The sequence below is a fragment of the Danio aesculapii genome, chromosome 2 (assembly GCF_903798145.1).
Source record: "Danio aesculapii chromosome 2, fDanAes4.1, whole genome shotgun sequence".
Classification (NCBI taxonomy): domain Eukaryota; kingdom Metazoa; phylum Chordata; class Actinopteri; order Cypriniformes; family Danionidae; genus Danio; species Danio aesculapii.
Genome location: NC_079436.1, coordinates 5,552,829 through 5,572,584, shown reverse-complemented (window position 1 = coordinate 5,572,584; position 19,756 = coordinate 5,552,829). Strand labels below are relative to the sequence as shown.

General features: G+C 36.1%; 1 protein-coding gene across 1 annotated transcript in view; it reads left to right on the top strand.

Annotated features, from left to right (window-relative positions):
* The window catches only part of phb2a (prohibitin 2a), a 23,367-nt gene extending 11,743 nt beyond the window's left edge, over positions 1-11,624 (top strand). The window contains exons 7-10 of the mRNA XM_056471456.1: positions 1,473-1,576; positions 6,099-6,176; positions 8,411-8,487; positions 11,319-11,624. Of these exons, the coding sequence (XP_056327431.1) occupies positions 1,473-1,576; positions 6,099-6,176; positions 8,411-8,487; positions 11,319-11,337 (278 nt within the window). The 3' untranslated portion in view covers positions 11,338-11,624. The remainder of the gene's footprint in view (positions 1-1,472; positions 1,577-6,098; positions 6,177-8,410; positions 8,488-11,318) is intronic.
* The last annotated feature ends 8,132 nt before the right edge of the window (positions 11,625-19,756 follow it).

Below are 19,756 nucleotides of genomic sequence, written 5' to 3'. Positions count from 1 at the left end.
AAACATCATTTGGGAATTATTTAAAAGAGAGAAAAAAAAAAAATTCAAAGGGGGTGAAAATTCTGACTTCGCTGTGTGTGTGTATATATATATATATATATATATATATATATATATATATATATATATATATATATATATATATATATATATATATATATATATAATTTGATTTATTTATTTTTAAATAGGAAGCTTTAAAATATTATATTTGTGCATATACATTAGATAAGTCAGTACCGAAGCCAAAGCTGGAGCTAATCTAACAAAATAACTTATGATAATGGCCCAAAAACTAGCAGACCCAAATTTAAATGTTATAGAAAAATATTTAATACAAATTTTAAAAAGAGGAATAATCAAGAGAAGCAAAAAAAAAATAGAAAGTTTTGTTGAAATTTTGTAGGTTGAAACTTTATTTGCAATATTTTGCTTGAATTCAATTGTATTTTCTTGTAATTTTTTAATATGTTTGGTGACTAAAATATTATTTTCATGAATATATGTTTAATAAATCTATTTTGTTTAAATGCACCAAATTACATTCGCTGAGAAATGGATAAAAATAATCATTTTTAAATTTTCAATTATGCTGAGCACTTTATATATGTGTATATGTACAGTTAAAGGCAAAAATCATTAGCCCTTCTGTATATTATATTCTTTTTATTTATTTATTTTTCCTCTGGAAAGTCTTATTTCTATTAGTTTTGCTGCAATAAAGTAGGCAATGTTTTAAACCTGTCTTAATAAAACAATTAAATAACGAGTAAAACATTACGCATTGTCATCATGGCAAAGACAGGACATATTAGTTATTAAAACAATTATGTGAAAAAAATGTTTTAAAAAAAATATATTTTTTTTAAAGAGCATGTGGGAAATATTTGAATAAAATAAATAAATAAAAAGTGCTAATAATTTTGGCTTTAATTGTGTGATGTGTGTGCACTGGTTGTGGTGGTTTACAAGGACAGAAATTTGAATAATGACATGGGTATGTCTCGATTAAGGTGGTTTACTGTGTCCTCATAATTCAAAACAGTTCGTACTTAATGAGGACATTCAAATTGCTACAGATTTCCTGAGAGTTTAGGCTTAAGGGTGGGGTAGCCCTTTATGATAAGTGTTTTTTTTACTGTATAAACTAGATTATGCCTATGGAGAGTCCTTGTAATCCACCAATACCAACGTGTGTGTGTTTATTTATCACTGGTATCTGCCAACGTGTGTCCACTAGAGGGCACTCTTGTCATTCTATGATTTGTTTTAATTAGTCAATATTTCCCATTTACCTGAATGACCCTACTTGCACAACACTGTTCTTTAAGAACTAAACATAATAATTTTTATTTTCATCTGTTATAAATTGAACAGATCTGTCGTGTGACTGATGATGGAAGGTAATGCCAACTGCTGTCCCGTTGTGAGAGCTTTTTCCCCTAAATAACGTGTCTCTTGTTGATCTGTAGCCCAGCAGGAGGCGCAGAGGGCTCAGTTCTTCGTAGAGAAGGCCAAGCAGGACCAGAGACAGAAGATTATCCAGGCTGAAGGTGAAGCCGAGGCTGCTAAAATGGTAAGTTGATGCTGCTTTTTCCATTCCCGTTCAACAAACACACACATTGACCATCACTGAAACCATCTCTCCCTTTCATTCACACTATAAGGCATTTCCGTGGTTACGTCCCAGATGCACTGTTTGCATCCACAAACACTTAGTTTCATATAATTATTATTCCCTGTTATTATGTTCTGGATCTGTGAGTGGTAAATGACTGCAATTATCAGATATAATTAACGAGTGCTGCTTCTGTGCTAATTAAGCCACAGTCAGTCGGGTGAGTTTTGAGCACTCATTCTCAACAAGCTATCAACAACCATAACACACTTTTGTTTGTAGTTTAATGTTGATGTAAATGAGCTGCAGTTGAAGTCAAAATGATTCGTCCTCTTCTGAGTTTTTTATTCTTTTTCAAATATTTTCTAAATGATGTTTAACAGAGGAAGGAATTTTTCACAGCGTTTCCTGTAATTTTTTTTCTTCTGGAGAAAGTCTAGTTATTTCATCTAGAATAAAGCAGTTTTAAATTTTTTTAAACCATTTTAAGGGCAGTTTTATTAGCTTTATTTTATTTTTTTCCGATTGTCTACAGAACAAACCATCGTTATACAATGATTTGCCTAATTACCGTAGTTAAGCCTTTAAATGTCACTTTTGAATACTAGTACACAGTGCTGGAAAGAGCGCTAAACAAATTATACTCAAGTAAAAGTACCATTACTTGCCTAAAAATGTTGCGTAAGTTAGGGGTGGGCGGTACACCGGTGTCATAGTCATCACCGGTGTGACATTGCGCCACGACATGGATTTTCTAATACCGTAATAAATCAATTATGCACCTTAAACGGCTGCATTTACATCAAAAATAGCTAATTTTAAATAATAAGGCATTCAATTTTCTTCAAACGTTCAGTTGTGGTCTGAATACATGTCCTTATACTACAGGGCTCGAAATTGCAACCATTTTGGTCGCATGAGCGCCCGAAATTTAATCTATGCGCCCTCATAAAATATTTGGGAGCATTTGTGTGTCTGAATATAATGGTTGTAGTGCAATCTGATTTGATTTTCTCTAAAAACTTGCTGAATCGCTCTACCCTGCTGCTGTATTGGTTCATATTAGCTGTCAGTCACTCAACGCTTCCCGCTGTCAGATAACAGGGAGCTTTTGTTACTGCAGGAAATGCAAACGGCTGAAGAGTGAAAAGTGCACAGGTTTGCAAACCTTACCTAAAGTTATAATATTAATAATGGCGCAGATGACATGATCATGACATGAGGTAAATGTTGATCCGCCAGCTGAGATCAATCGAGTGTTTTCGGAGAAGGTGCCCGAATCTCGATGCGTTGCATTCACCGCGTGTTCAGCGCAAATATAAAGCGCGTGTCTGCTAAATATAAAATCTAACACTGTACACATCATCGCCAAAGAAACTCACCTTTACTAAGTTTACACTGAAACTACGGCTCATAACAAAGAGCGGAATTGCGCTGGTGGTCATTGCGAGAATCCTGCTCTGTCTGCTCATAAATTGGTGCGGCTGACTCGCCTGCTTTATTCCACCAACACAGAGAAATGAAGATCAGCTCATAACGAGACTGAGCATTTACAATGACCCAAACCAAAACTTTTAAAGAGTGATAGAAGTGAGACTTTCTTTTGTCCGTTCTTCCTTGAGATGTATATTATTTTGCTATTGAAAGTAATACCATGATATTATACCGTCACCGTTCAAAAGATGAAAAATACCGTGATATTAATTTTAGGTCATATGCCCACCCCTAGCGTAAGTAGAATAAAAGTATCTGTTGTAAATATTACTCAAAGTATGAGTAAAAGTAGACCTTTTAAAACTACTCGCGAGTAGTGATTATTACGCTGTAAAAAGCTGATGCATTTACATGGAATTTGTGGATGTGTGTAAACGTAACATTCTGTACTGCATTTAGTTATTGCTAGGGACATTTTTTGCTATTTCTGCTCAAAATTTTGTTAAATCTGCGGATTCATGTCAATGATTTTTGGAGTATCTTAACTAAAATCTTAATATATAAAATAAAAAATAATACCTTTTTAACTTTTATTTAATATTTACAATGCAAATCTAATTAGATCCACTTTATTTAGTAAACGAAGGAAGTTTCTCTAATAATATATCTACTAAGAGACAGAAAACATTACTTTATAAACTGTATTGTAAATAAATCATATTAATATTTTCATATTAGTCAATAATATTAGTGAAATTAATTTAAAAACGGAATAATATAAATTTACACACCTTTACACCAGTAAATAAATAGACTCAACGATGGGTTAAAAATCTGCAGAAGTCTGCACACGCAGATTCCGTGTGGGCCTAGTTATTACCCAGCAGGCACACAACATCATAAGATGTCAATATTAGGTTAGATTTAGGTTGTGATGTCAGGTGACCAAAATTCAATGTCTAGCCAGCGTTTAAGGACAACGATATTTTGATGTCCAATAACGGCGTGAAATGATGTTGATATTTAATTGACTTTAGGCTGTGTTGAAAGTGACCAAAATCCAACGTCGAGCCAACATCTTAAATCAACGTCATATTGACTTCAAATACTGAAATTTATTTATCAGGTGTGGCAACCAAAATCCAACATCTGATAGACGTCATACTGGTAACGTCAAGCTGTAACATCATTAGATGTCGATATTTGATTGATTTTTAGGTTGGACGATAGACATGGATGTCGGCCTGATGTTGGGCTGTGACGTCAACCCAGTTTTCATTTCCAAACAAAGTGCAGTGTCCCCACGATGTTGAGGTACAACATCAATCTGACGTCATGTTGACGTCTTGTGCCTGCTGGGTGTTTAAGGCCATTTCGGTCATCTTACAGTAAACATCCGTCATCTTCTCATCAGTGACATGCATCTAAAAAGTCTCTGGGTCAATGCGTGTAAAGATTTTAGACATCTTCTTGAACACTTTTTAATGCTTCCGAACAGTTTGCTGCAATTATAAATCGGTCATGTCTGAGGTAGTTCATTAATATGTGATTTACCTTCTATGTGTGATTTGATTGGACAGGATTCACAGGACTATTTTTTTCTTGTCTATGTGGATTAGGAAAATCAAAGTAGTGATTGCAGGTTGAAGGAAAGTAGTGGAGTAAAAGTACCGATACTGCACTAAAAATGTACTAAAATGGGAAAGTAAAAGTACACATTTTTAAAATTACTAAGTAAATTACAATTTCTGAGAAAAACTTCTCAATTACAGTAATTTGAGTATTTGTAATTAGTTTCTTTACACCACTGCTAGTTCAGTGGTCCTGTATTTTGCGGCAGTTGCGTTCTAAAAATAACAAAATTTTAAAATTATTCTAGATGTTTTAAGGCTGTAAAACCCTTCGCTACACACTTTACACACGTTTCTCAGACAGGCATTAACATTTCCATTTTCCTCTTGTTTAAACACTCTCAAAGTTCAGTTTTCATAGTAAAGTCCAGTATTATAGAATGACACAGAAGATCCAAACCTGTTGTCAGGTGCAAACATTCATCGCTGTCAGCAAGAGGTTCATGAAGCTTTTTAGCTTTAGTGTGGATAATGTTGGAATCCAGCGTAATGTTCTTTATTCTGCAGTCACTGATCCATAAAGCTAAAGCAGACTCCATACTTAAGGAGGTCGCACACCGGATGCGCCACGCACATGATAGTTGGGAGTAACACACACCAGACGCGCACATTCACATGTTATTTAAAATGAAATTATTCAGGTGCCGTTCAACCGTTCAAATTCAGACAACCGCCAACTTGTGGCACCGGTGTGCGTACCCTGATATAAACCTATGTTTACAATTCTAAAATACGTGGTGCGTGGCGCTGCACTGCCCTTTACGATGGTCTTGCTGTGGACGGTTACAACCCTTTTTGCATCCTTGTTGAAACTTGCACTGTTGGCGATCGCAGATTTATGTTAATTTGGCAAGCTGAACACATTCTGTACTGTACAGGAGACACAGAGGAGATTGATTGACAGTGTTCTACAGCCAATCAGAATGCAGAACACAATGTGCTGTAAAAAAAGAAGAATAAGAGCATGTCAATTTGCACTTAAAAAATCTGCAAAACTGAAAGGCCGCGAAAGGTGAACCACAGTATAGCGAAGAACCACAGTATCTTGAAAAATATCTAGTTAAATATTATGTTCTGTCATCATGGCAAAGATAAAAGAAATCAGTTATTAGAGATGAGTTATTAAAACTATTATGTTTAGAAATGTGTTGAAAAAAATCTGCTCTCCGTTAAAACAGAAATTGGAGGAAAAAATATTCAGGAGGGCTTATGATTCAGACTTTAACTATATGTTTCGGCGTTTACACTCAGTGTGTCTTCAGAAATGACTTTGCAGTTGGACTCTTTCCTGCTGATATGATGCAATTCTGTTTCTAAAATGGGCCACAGGTCAATGGCTGTCTGCTGACGGCAAACAAAGAGGCCAACCAAGGGTACAGAGTGACTTGTTTTTATTGTGTGTTTGTGCACTCTAGTTGGGTCAAGCTGTTACGAAGAACCCGGGTTACCTGAAACTCCGACGCATCAGAGCAGCACAAAATATTGCCAAAACGGTAAGTTCAGTTCAATTGAGGTGAAACTCACTGGTTTGATTTCACAATATTATTATTATTATTATTATGATGATGACCAGAAATACTGGATCTTTTTCACATTTACTGGTTTATCAGCAGCCAAAATAAATTTAAAGCGCCGACAATTGGAGAGTGAAAAAAACTATTTTTATAATCCTGTTTGCTGGAATAATAAAAGAAAAAGGGAAAAAATTGTGTGAGACTGACAAGGGGAACTAGAAGAGAGAACAATGTCAAATTTACTTTCCTGCCCCCTTGCACTGCGTTACATAAACCTTATATAAGCTGTATTTAGTTTTTTGTAATTTGATACAAAGATGATATTACATATAAATGTAAATACGTTTTTTTATCTAAATGTTAAAAAACTTTTAAGATGCTGATGACCCTTAAGGCTAGGCAAGGCAAAGCAACTGACTAGTTAAAGTTGAACCCTTTAAATCAGTTTGAATCCAAAATTTGCCTTGGACATGGGTCGGGTTCAGAATTTGTGGCATCGATCATTTGGTAGTGAAGCTGCACAGTATTGGGAAAAATCTGCAATATTTTGTTGTCCAGCAGTTTTTTGTTTTTATATTCTTTTTTCATGCATATATTAGGGCTGGGCAAAGATTAATTGCATTATCTCGAGATTTAACAAATTTAATTTGGATTTGTATTTCGAAGCACAACAAAAGCAGTGCATTGCTTAAGTAGGCTTCTACATTCAGACACATTCATATGTTATGTTTTGATCTGCATAACAATTATAGATTTTGGTTGTACGATTATATAGTCTGAAGATTAATCATGGTTGGTTTTCACTTCTAATGTAAATTTAAGCTTTTATATTTGGTAAGTATTTATATGAACTGTTGTTATCATCTGCGTTCATACATACATGATCATTTTAATAATTTGTAATAATTCGTCCAACACATCTTTTGTTTACATTGTACTGTAAGGCGCGAACGAGTCCCTTCACTTGCACAAGCATATTGGTATATATTCTTACATTGGAAATAACGAACTTGCGTGCGGAAAACATGCGATATGTGAACGGCCCGCTGCTATAGTTAATCTAGTGTGCGTGCATATTAGCCTTGGTGTATAAGCTTGGAACTTTAAACTAGCACACATGTGGCATAACATTGTTTAGTTGAAGCAGTTTCGTTCTGTGCAACCGAAACGCGGCGTTGAGAAGCCTTCACGATTAAGTATCCAAATGTTTTCGGCTGCTTGCGCCACTCGCTCAATGTCAGGTGACTAACGCTCTGCGCAGTCTTCAACTGTAGCTGATGCTGTATTGAACAGACGCACGTCACTTCATAAGTTTTTCGACTGAACTAAATTTATTTTTGATGTCTTGGTCACACTATTTGGAGGGCCGGAACAAATTGTCATGGGGGCCAAGTTCGGCCTATGGGCCGCCGATTGATTAGCCCTGGTTTTGACTAAAATTATGGTTTGAAAATGTAACCGTAAATGGTCTCACGGCTTGTAGGATGACAGTAAATGTGTTTCAACCTATTACTCTTGTTATGGAAAAATAAAAGAGCTAGTTTCACATCCATAAAACTTAGATCTCACATCCACAATGAAGCTTTTCCCTCATAAATGTAAAACAAAGTCAAATAAATATTTTTTTGTTCTACACAGTTAACTCTTATCCTTTTTATTGGTGTTATTTCTTTTATTTTTTATTTTTTGGGTTTGATTCAACAAATTATGTGGTAAACTGTAAACTTAAGTGCTTATCAGATCCTTTTATTTCCTTTAATATATAAAACACATTCACAAATTAAAATATTTCAGATTTTATTTAAAAACAGGTGTTTCTTTATACTGTTAATATATACATTCTCTGTGAATTTGTTTCTAGTTTACTGCAAAAGTCACATCCATAACTCTGGAATTGCTGATATGTGCTTTTACTTTGAATGATAGCAAGCTCCACCAACACACTCTTTACTCCTATTGGTTTTCACTCCAAAAATGGTTGCTCATTTCTGAGTTACACTTTGCTTTGCGCCTCTTCACACTCCCACATCCGCTCTGCAACAGTCACTTTCACTCATGTCGCCTGAGGTTTCCTGCTGAAAATGAGTAGGATCATGGCGCTTTGTTGCTGTGCGTCTCTGTCTTAACTGTTTCTTGAGTATATAGTATGCTGTTATGCCATTTATGTTAAAGCAAAGGCCTTTTCTCAGAATCTCTGTATATCTCATCACCAGGTGGCAGCTTCTCAGAACAAGGTGTACCTGAATGCAGACAGCCTGGTTCTGAACCTCCAGGACAGCACCTTTAACAAGTAAGATCCTAGCCAGTGTTTATTACATTACATCTCAGCGTTCCCGGCTACACTTATAAACAGGAAGGTTCCCTCATTAAGTGTGTGATGTTTTCTGATCTGAGGGCAGTGAAAATTCTAAGACATCTCCATTTTAGCTTATAATATGAAGTAAATCCATTTCCAAACACGGCAGCAATCCTACCACTTCCGGCATTGTTGTGTATGTTTGTTTGCACCAGGGTTGGGCAAGCTACTTGGAAAATGTAGCGAGCTAAGCTATTCGTTACGCTAACTAAAATATAGCCTACCTACACTAAAAGCTACCCCCTGGGTAATGTAGCTAAGCTAAAAGCTACTTGGCAAAATTAGGACTATTGGACTTAGAAAGTAGCAACACTACTGAGAAATGTAGTTCAGCTAGTAGTATCACTAATTGTAGCGACGCTACTGCCCAACACTTGCACTTGCCTTTAGAGCTGGGTGAATTAATAGAGGCGATTGTCATGCGCATTTTGTCAGTAAAGCCGGTTCTATCCTCCAGCATGTGGAATTAGATGGAGCAGAGTTTACTAGACACTGATAAGCTATGCTAGAAAATCAGTTTAAAATCCAGTTCGGTTAAATCCGTTCAAAAAACGAAAACAGCTGTCATTATCACGGAACGATTATCTTGATGCCATTATTGACCAAGTAAACCGAATTCACATTTGAGCCTTTTTTTTGCATAGCTTAGTTTACTAAAAACTGATAAGCTATGGAAAAAACTATTTGAATTCAGTTCATTCGCTAAATAATGATGAAAACAGCTGTCGTTATTGCAGAATAATTATCTTGATGTCATTTTTGACTGATTAAATCGAATTCAAATTTAAGCGTGTTTTTTTTTTTTTTTTTTTTTTTGCATAGCTTAGTTAACTAAAAACTGATAAGCTATGCAAAAAAAACCTGTTTACTTTGAATTCAGTTTGATCGCTCAATAATTATGAAAACAGCTGTCGCTATTGCAAAACGATCGTCTCAACATCATTATTGATCGATTTAACCGAATTCAAATTTAAACTGTTCTTTGCATAAGCTATGCAAAAAAATCTGTTCATATTTGATTTAATCGTTCAATAATGACAAAAACCGCTGTCATTAACACAGAGCGATTATTTTAATGTCATTATTGACAGATTTAACCAAATTCATAGTTTACTTTTTTTTTTTTTTGTAGCTTAGTTTACTAAAAACTGATAAACTATGCAAAAAATCTGTATAAATTAATTCCGTCTAATCGGACAATATTGATGAAAACAGCAGTCATTATCGCGGAATGATTATCTCAATGTCATTAATGACCAATTAAACCAAATTCAAATTTAAACCGTTTTTTTTTGCGTAGTTTAAACTGTAGTTAAACTGATAAGCTATACAAAAAAAATTTAAATTCGAATTTGATTTAATCTGGCAATAATGGCGAAAACAACTGTCGTTATCACTGAACGATTAACTTCATGTCATTATTGACCGATTAAACCAAAATTAAATAGTTGTTTTTTTGTGTGTAGCTTAGTTTACTAAACACTGATAAGCTGTGCAAAAAATCTCTTTAAATTTAAATTCAGTTAATTTGGTCAATAATGATGAAAACAGCTGTCGTCATCGCAGAACTATTATCTCGATGTCATTATTGACCGATTAAACTGAATTGACATTTAAACCGTTTTATTGCGTAGCTTAGTTTACTAAAAATGACAAGCTATGCGGAAAAAAAAATCTTTTAAAAATCGAATTCAGTTCAAACCGTCAATAATGACTAAAACAGCTGTTATTATCACGAAGCAATTATCTTAATGTCATTATTGACCAAAAAACTCTAATTTTGGCTAATAAAACTTGATTAATTCAGTCAATAATGGAACTGCTGTCGTTATTGAAGAACTGTCATCTCGATGTCATTATCGACCGATTAAACTGAATTGAAATTTAAACCGTTTTATTGCGTAGCTTAGTTTAGTAAAAACTGACAAGCTATGCAAAAAAAAAAACGTACAAATCGGATTCAGTTCAAACCGTCAATAATGACTAAAACAGCTGTCATTATCACGAAACAATTATCTCAATGTCATTATTGATCAATTAAACCAAGTTCAAATCTAAAAACTAAAAAGCTATGCAAAAAACCTGTTTTGGTTAATTTGGTCAATGATGAGAACAGCTGTCGTTATCACAGAATGATTATCTCTGTGTCATTACTGTCCAATTAATCCAAATTAAAATGTAAACTCTATGACAAGCTATGCAAAAAAATCTAATTTAAATTTGTTTAATCGGTCAATAATAACGAAAACAGCTGTCGTTATTGCGGGACGATTATCTCGATGTCATTATTGATTGATTAAACCAAATTCAAATGTAAACTTTTTTTTTTATATAGCTTAGTTTACTCAACTGATAAGCTATGCAAAAAAAAAATTATTTGGTCAATAATAACGTAAACAGTTGTCGTTTTCGCAGAACGATTGTCCCAATGTCATTGACCTATTAAACCAAATTCAAACTGTTTTTTGCATGGCTTATCCCTGTACTACAACTGTGTGGTTAACTCTGCTCCATCTAAAGGCATATGCTGGAGGTTTACTACAACCAGTTTTACTGACAAAATGCACATGAAATTGCCGCGTAAAAAATTATATGCTTTAACACATAAATACAATCACACATTTCAAACTTACATGCCGACAAAGAGGCAAAACTTGCGTACAGCAGCTTTAACTCCTGAAGTATTTTATTTGTTCATTTGGATGTCCACATGTTAGCATGTCCATTCTCTCAGCGCTAATGTCTGCATTTGTCTTCTCTGGCAGTCTGTCGCTGGGGAAATGAGAAGAGCATCATCCATGAAGAACATATGCATTCCATATGTAAGCAGTGTTTGCTGAGCCGCTATGTTTATGCCCTCTTCTTAAACCGACTGTGAGCAGAGTCTCTCTCTCAGTGCAGTTTTCTGCTGGGGGCTCAGATCAGACACGGGCCGGGCAGCCTTACAGATTCACATCATATACATGTACATGCACTTGTTTGTTGTTCAGCAGCTCTTTCAAACTCAATTTTGGTAAATCCAGCTTCAGAACAAGTACGTTAACTAATAATGATTACAAAATAATATATATATATATATATATATATATATATATATATATATATATATATATATATATATATATATATATATATATATATATATATACCCAGTCATTTATTTATACACTATCAAGACACATGTTATTGAAAAGGCCATAGTTAAACAGCTGCTGATTAGTTGTTTACAGAACATTATCATGTTTTTTTGCCCATGGTTTATTATTATTATTATAACCATTTAAATTTCTCTACATTTTCAGCTTTTGGGTTCAACTTTGTAATGTGTTTGTAGACAAATACTTGCAGTAATGTTGATTAAATAACGTGTTTTCATGACTGTTTGTGGGGGATTTAATTTAATTCAGCACTGACATTCACATTCAATATTTTAACCTTGCTCTGGCCTGCGATTGGGTTTTATTTTTTATTTTTTAATGAAAAGTTAATTTACATTTAAGATAAAAAGTTATATATTATTATTTCAATTGTAAGCATAATCATTTGAGATCATGAGAAGTTTGGCATATTCACTTGTTTCAAACCTGAATTTCTTGTTAAACACAAAATAAGATATTTTGAAAATGTTGAAAACCTGTAACCATTGACTTCCATAGTATTTGTTTTTCTTTCTATGGAAGTCAATGGTGACAGGTTTTCAACATTATTCAAAGCACACTACCTGACAGAAGTCTTGTAGTCGATCCCAGTTGTAAGGGCAACACATAATAACTTGACTTCTAGTTGATTATTTGGAAAAGTGGCAGAAGGTCGATTCTTTTGATGAATCTTCTGTTGAACTGCATCCCAATCTTCACAAATACTGCAGAAGACCTATTGGAACCCACATGGACCCAAGATTCTCTCAGAAATCAGTGAAGTTTGGTGAAGGAAAAATCATGCTTTGGGGTTACATTCAGTATGGGGGCGTGCGAGAGATCTGCAAAGTGAATGGCAACATCAACAGCCTGAGGTATCAAGACATTTGTGCTGCCCATTACATTACAAACCACAGGAGAGGGCAAATTCTTTAGCAGGATAGCGCTCCTTCTCATACTTCAGCCTCAACATCAAAGTTCCTCAAAGCAAAGAAGTGCTCCAGGATTGGCCAGCCCAGTCACCAGAGATGAACATTATTGAGCATGTCTGGGGTAAGATGGAGGAGGCGTTGAAGATGAATCCAAAGAATCTTGATGAACTCTGGGAGTCCTGCAAGAACTCTTTCTTTGCCATTCCAGATGACTTTATTAATCAGTGATTTGAGTCATTGCAGAGATGTATGGATGCAGTCCTCCAAGCTCATGGGAGTCAGACACAATATTCAATCTTTTTCCTCTGACTATTCTATACTGTACATTATTTCTTTTATGTGACAAGACTTTTGTCTAAGCAAAATCAGAGCTTACTGTCCTAATGAAATGATTAAAAATCAAGGCATGATCATATTTTATTATGGTATAATAAGTGTAATCTATAGGCCTTTGCCTTTCACATAAGCCACTTCTGATACCAAATGATCAACTAGAAGTCATTATTTGTTCTTCCTAAAACTTGGATAGGTGACAAGACTTTTGTCAGGTAGTGTATTTTCTTTCCTGTTCAACAGAATAAAGAAACTCATAAAGGTTTGGAAAAATTAACTACACATTCATTTCTGTGTGAACTATCACTGATATCAAATTCTTGCATTTTTATTTCATAACCAAATCTCCAAAATGCTTATTTTCAGGATACTTCTGTTCTCCTCCATTTAATTCATTTGTAATGTTGTTCTCAAACTGGCCACTTCTCAAGTTGCTCCGCTAGGTAATGTTTAAAGCTATAAATAGCACCATGAGCAGCTCAGTGGAAAGACTTTGATTTTCAGTAAAGAGGATGTTTAGTCAGTGGGTGGCGCCAAATACAAAGCCACTAGTTCCTATTAGGAAACATCCTTTACAAACCATGAGCGATAAACAGAATCTTAATGCAAAGAAATGGACTTTTGTGCTTGCATAACCGTGTCTGCAGCACTAAAAACACTCAAACATTACAATCTGATCCTCAGGAAACAGGGTCTTTTGTGACACTCACTGGATTAGAGTAAGAGCTCTTCATGAGGGGTTTGAAGGGGCTTAATGCATTATCCCCTTGGTAATATTCATGTGGAGGAGGTGCAGGAGAGTACGGAAAGGGGTGGAGCCAATGAAATTGTGAATACACCTCCTTTTTCACCTCAGCCTATAGAATCCACCGGTATTTTTTGAATGCGGAAAAACCCTCGATTAATGGGTGACTTGTTTTTATTTGTCTTAAAGCCCGCCTATGACACCTTTGTTCCTGTCGGTTTAGTTTTAATTTGCCACACCATTGTCTTAACCTTCTGCGAGTAATCCTCAACTGTTTCCGGTTTGTTCTGCTGCAGCGAAACGCTCTAATATGCAAATGTGAGCCGAGCAGAGATCTATCACCCCCACCTTCCCTTCCCACAATCCTCTGCTGCCCCTCCTTTCCTCTTCCAATGCATAAACAACAGCAGATTAGCACTCAGCTGGTCCCCCTCTCCATGGAAACGCTGACCTCATGCTGGCACTACAGATCTGGGCCATTCACAGTGGCTGTTGGCCAGGACACTAGACTTGATCTTAGTTACCTATAGCACAGTGCACCTAAGAGCAGCTTTCGGTGCTATTTCTGAAGGTGATGTTCTTAGATCATGCCTTTTTTTTTTTTGTTCTTGGGTTTTTTTTTTCTCTCCACCATCCTGCACTGCAGTCATTTGCTACTGCAGCTTATGAGCAGTGTTAGCACAACGTTAGCAACTGTGCGCTCATGCTAGAGATATGTGTGTGTGACCTACATCCCACTTCAAAGTCGTGATGCTCTGCAGTTTGTCTGCGGCGTCCTTGCCGAGCTGCAGAAATGCACACTTGAAGTATTTGCTTAGTCATTTGTGTGCTGGATCTTACGATTTTGTGTTTTTTAGCGTACGTAGCTGCTTTTTAGCTTACATTTTTAGGTTAGTAGTTGCTAATGATTTATATGAGCTGAATTTAAGCAAACAAATGTTGAAAGTTACTTAATTTAATGTCTAAATTCCGCCAATATAAATTTTCAACCACTTAACTTAAAAAAAAATTGAGTAAATCTATTTAATCATTTATTTTCAGTGTACAAATGGCCTGTTTTCTCTGAGTGGTACGGTACAGTATGAGTCGGTATGTTTTTATGCCCATTTCCACTGTCAAAAGGTACCAAAAACCCTTTCCAAAGAGTACCTAGCACAACAAAATGGACCGTTTCCACTGTCAAAAAGCGTACCAAAACGAACCGTACCGTACCACTTTTTCGGCACTCTTTCGAAAGGGTACCAAACACGAGAAAGGGTACCAAAAGGCGGAGCCACACGCGCAGCTGAACGCTATTGGTTTACAGAGATACGTCATTCGCTTACGCAACAAGCCAGAATGACAACAAAAAAACCGCCATGTTTGAAATACACAGCGAGAGATTAAAGCGGAATTATAAATACATATAATAACGAGCCATGGTCGATCTGGGCTCAAATAAACCTTGTCGTCGTCTGGATGAACAGCCACAAATCCAAGAAGAAGAGCAGATTTACCCTGTGCACCGTAGTTTTTCACGAGCCAGTCTGAGGCGCGAGCGGTTTCGCTTTCTTGCTAGCGCTCGCCGCGCGTCTAACATTATATCTGAAATAACAAACTTCTTGAGCTTATGATAATAACCTGCGCTTGATTATTGACGTGCTTTTAAAACCCGATCCTGTCAGACACTGACAAACGCGAGAGTGAAGCGTGAAGAAACAAAGGAGAAGCCGGAAAAAAAGGAGCACATTATTTTTCAGCAAACATGAACAAAATGCCATGATTAACTAACTTATTTTCTTCACCTTTTGGACTAATATGAACTCAGAATGATGGAGTTACTCTCTAACAGAGGCTACATGTGCTGCTGAAGATTACAGACACAGATAAGAGGTTTGCTCTGACTGTGGGCTATATTTTGTGTTGTTTTGAACCTAAATACGTATAAAATGTCTGCTGTGTAGTTCTTCTGTAGTTGGTAACATATCGGAGACTGTAAGGGGCTGTATGTGTTTATATATGTTCATTTATTTAGTTATTTAATATAATTACAGACGTTACAGTAGGCTGTTTCGCACTGTCATTGATCTGCAGTTATAATCAACTCATGTTCATTGAAAAGTTAGTAATAAACATTATACAGACGTATTTATGTGTGTAAAGCATCTGTGTTGTGAGAAGCGCTTCTCATATGATATGTAAGTGACCCGTACAGCTTAATTGTAGACATTTCCTCGAGCTAGAATGACATCGACTGAAACTTTCTGTCATACACTACGCCCACCAAAAGGGTACCCTTGTTAGTGGAAACGCAAGCTTGATAAAGGTGACCCGTACCAAACCGAACCGTACCAGTCAGTGGAAACGAGCCAAAAGGGTACCAAAAGGCGGAGCTAAACGCGCAGCTGAACGCTATTGGTTTACCGAGATTCGTCACTCGCTCGTGCACAAGCCAGGAGAATGAAAACAAAGCAAGCGCCATTTTTAAATACACTGAAAAATGCAGGGTTCCACACTATTCATTCATTGTCCCAACACAAGTTGATTAAGTTAACTTAACACTTTTAACAAATTTATGCAGATTCAACATAAACAAATTAAGTTGTCCCAAAGAAATCTCAAGAATTGTGTTGATTCAGCTCATTTTAAATGAGTAGTTTGAACAAGCAAAAGAAAATATTTCTTTGAGTGTACACTGCTGAAACATGTGGCGCAGTAGGTAGTGCTGTCGCCTCACAGCAAGAAGGTCGCTGGTTCGAGCCTCGGCTGTGTCAGTTGGCATTTCTGTGTGGAGTTTGCATGTTCTCCCTGCGTTCGCGTGGGTTTCCTCCGGGTGCTCCGGTTTCCCCCACAGTCCAAAGACATGCGGTATAGGTGAATTGGGTTGGCTAAATTGTCCGCAGTGTATGAGTGTGTGGATGTTTCCCAGTGATGGGTTGCAGCTGGAAGGGCATCCACCGCGTAAAACATATGCTGGATAAGTTGGCGGTTCATTCCACTGGCAACCCCTGATTAATAAAGGGACTAAGCCAAAAAGAAAATGAATGCATGACAGTCGAAACATTACACCGTAATAGTATATACATATAATAACGAGCCATGGTCGATGGTTAAGCAAACCTTGTCGTCGTCTTGATGATCAGCCACAACACCAAGAAGAAGAGAATCTGCAGTGTATCCTGTTGTTGTTCACAAGGTCGTCTAAAAGTGCGAGCGGTTTTACTTTCTCAAGAGAGCTCGCGATCACTCGCCGTGCATCTGTATTTGAAATAACGAACTTCTGGAGCTGATGATAATAACGTGCGCGTGATTATTGAAGTGCTTCTGACATACTTTCAGAAACGGACAAACAAAATAACAAAGGAGAGACCGGGGAAAAAAAAGGAGCGAAAGATTCTTTCAGCAACCTAAAATATGAACAAGCTGCCATGTTTAAATATTATCATCACCTTTTGGACTATTATGAACTAGGAATGACAGAATTTCTTTCTAATAGAGGTTACATGTGCTGGTGAAGATTACAGACACAGATAAGAGGTTTGCTCTGACTGTGGGCTATATGTTGTGTGTTGTTTTTAAGTCCAAATAAGGACTAAATGTATGTTGTGTGTAGTTTTTCTGTGAATGATAACATATCGGAGACTGTAAGGGTCTGTATGTGCTCTTATATGTTGTATTTATTTATTTTATATAATTGCAAACGTTACAGTAGGCTATTTCATACTATCATTGATCTGCAGTTATAATCAAATCATGTTCATAGAAAGGTTAGTAATGAACATATATACGCAAGTATTTGTGTATAAAGCATCTGAAAAAATGTTTAATGTCTGTACACAAAGAGATTAAGTTAACCTAATCGTTTTGACAAATGTAAGTGGATTGAACATAAATCAATTAAGTTGTCCACAAAAACAACCTTGTTTCAGCTCATTTTAAACAAGTAGTTTGACAAACCTCAATGTACACAGTAAAAAGGCTGGGTTCTACACAATTCCTTCATGTCTCAACACATCGATTTAAGTTAACCTAATCGTTTTTACAAATTTAAGTGGACTGAACATAAAACATATAAGTTGTCCTCAAAAAAAACTTAAGAATTGTGTTATTTAATCTCATTTTAAATAAGTAGTTTGAACAAACAGCAAACATTCTTTTTGAGTGTATACAGGGAAGTGAAACATGTATTGGAGTTCACCTACTAAGGGTACTTTCTCTAGAGGGCTTTTGTTTTAACAGCGTTTTAAAAGGAAAAGGCTATTCTCGTCATTTCCTCTGTGCTTCTGAACATCTCTTCACACTTCAAGACTGAAAATGCATGTCAGAAGCTTAAAATAAGTGCAGTACAAAAAGTGTAGGTGTTTACAATTATGTAATGACACAAATCATCATGGCATTCGTTATACATATCTAGCAGACTTAAATTCATCTTTCAGTTTGCTGCAAATACTTTAAAAATGTGTTCAGATAAAGATGAAAGTGTGATGTTAGTATCGAATTGTATATTGTTTTTAAATAAACACTAGTTAGAATCACTCCTTAATTTGTAAATGGATCATTTGCGGAACAAAACCAGGAAATAAAAGTTACCGTCACTGACGTCCACCACACACTTTCAGTTTTTCCCGTAACATGGCGTTATACAATTTCTTAACGGTTTTTAATTGTTTTGTGCAATATAACGTTATGGGTCAACCATGGGTAAAAACAAACATGTAGCTATTAGGCTTGTGCCGGTATTCGGTAATGCGATAAATCACGGTAATGAATGTGCACGATATTGTTATCGCGGGCACTTCAAAATACCGTGAAAAATAATAGATCCGAATTTATATTCTTAGAACGCGCCTTATCTTATTTTCCATCAACCGCTTGAAGAAACACTGCGTATATGCTGCGCAGAACTGATGCGCACTCTGATGTAAACAATCCCTGCATGTAGAAGCACTGTGTGCACGCAGTGCGCGCCGCCGCTGCCACCGCTCTCTAATCCTCACACGAAGAAGAAGCATGGCGGAAGGAGGAACGCTGCCGACAATTTATCCCCCTTCAGCTTATTTTCCATCAACCGCTTGAAGAAACACTGCGTATATGCTGCGCAGAACTGATGCGCACTCTGATGTAAACAATCCCCACATGTAGAAGCACTGTGTGCACACAGTGCGTGCCACCGCTCACTAATCCTCACACGAAGAAGAAGCATGGCGGAAGGAGGAACGCTGCCGACAATTTATCCCCCTTCAAAAAGGGTAAAGTCAGAGGTTTGGAAATATTTTGGGTTCCAAAAAAATGCAGAGGGATTGCTGATCGAAGACGGTTTCCCTTTGCACATTCACTTTGATATAATTGCTCAAGTTTACTTTTATATTGTGTATTGTTTTATTTATATTTATTTGTATTTAAATGTTTGAAGTACTTTTAGTTAATTAAAAAGTTATTAAAGTTACTAAGTTGACGAAACTGAAGTTTTTTGTGTTTTTTACCTGTTTCTCTAGTAAAATTACAATATCGTGATAATACCGTATACCGTGATAAAAGCTCAATCAATTAATCGCAGCATGAAAGTGTGATAGCGGCACATGCCTAGTAGCTATAAGCATAAATGGACTGAAACATCACTATTCAGTTTACTAACACCACTGACATTCAGGTCACTTCACTATTATGTGCCAAGTGAAAATGACTCTGTCTAATGTTCAAGAAGAGCCCATACCTCTTCTGTCATGTTTTCTGGCTGACTTGAGATTGCTTTGCTTCTGTCTCCTGCTATCCTGATTCTGGTGCACAGTTTCATCTTCATGAGATCTCTTTTGATTAGGCTCGTTATCAGATTTACTCGTGGTATCAAACTAATTATTGTATATGCTTGACTGCCTCTGTGTTCAACACATTTCTAAACATGATAGTTTTAATAACTCATCTCTAATAACTGATTTATTTTATCTTTTTCATGATGACAGTAAATAATATTTGACTAGATATTCTTTAGGACACTTCTATACAGCTTAAAGTGACATTTAAAGACTTAACTAGGTTAATTAGGTTAACTAGGCAGGTTAGGGTAATTAGGCAAGTGA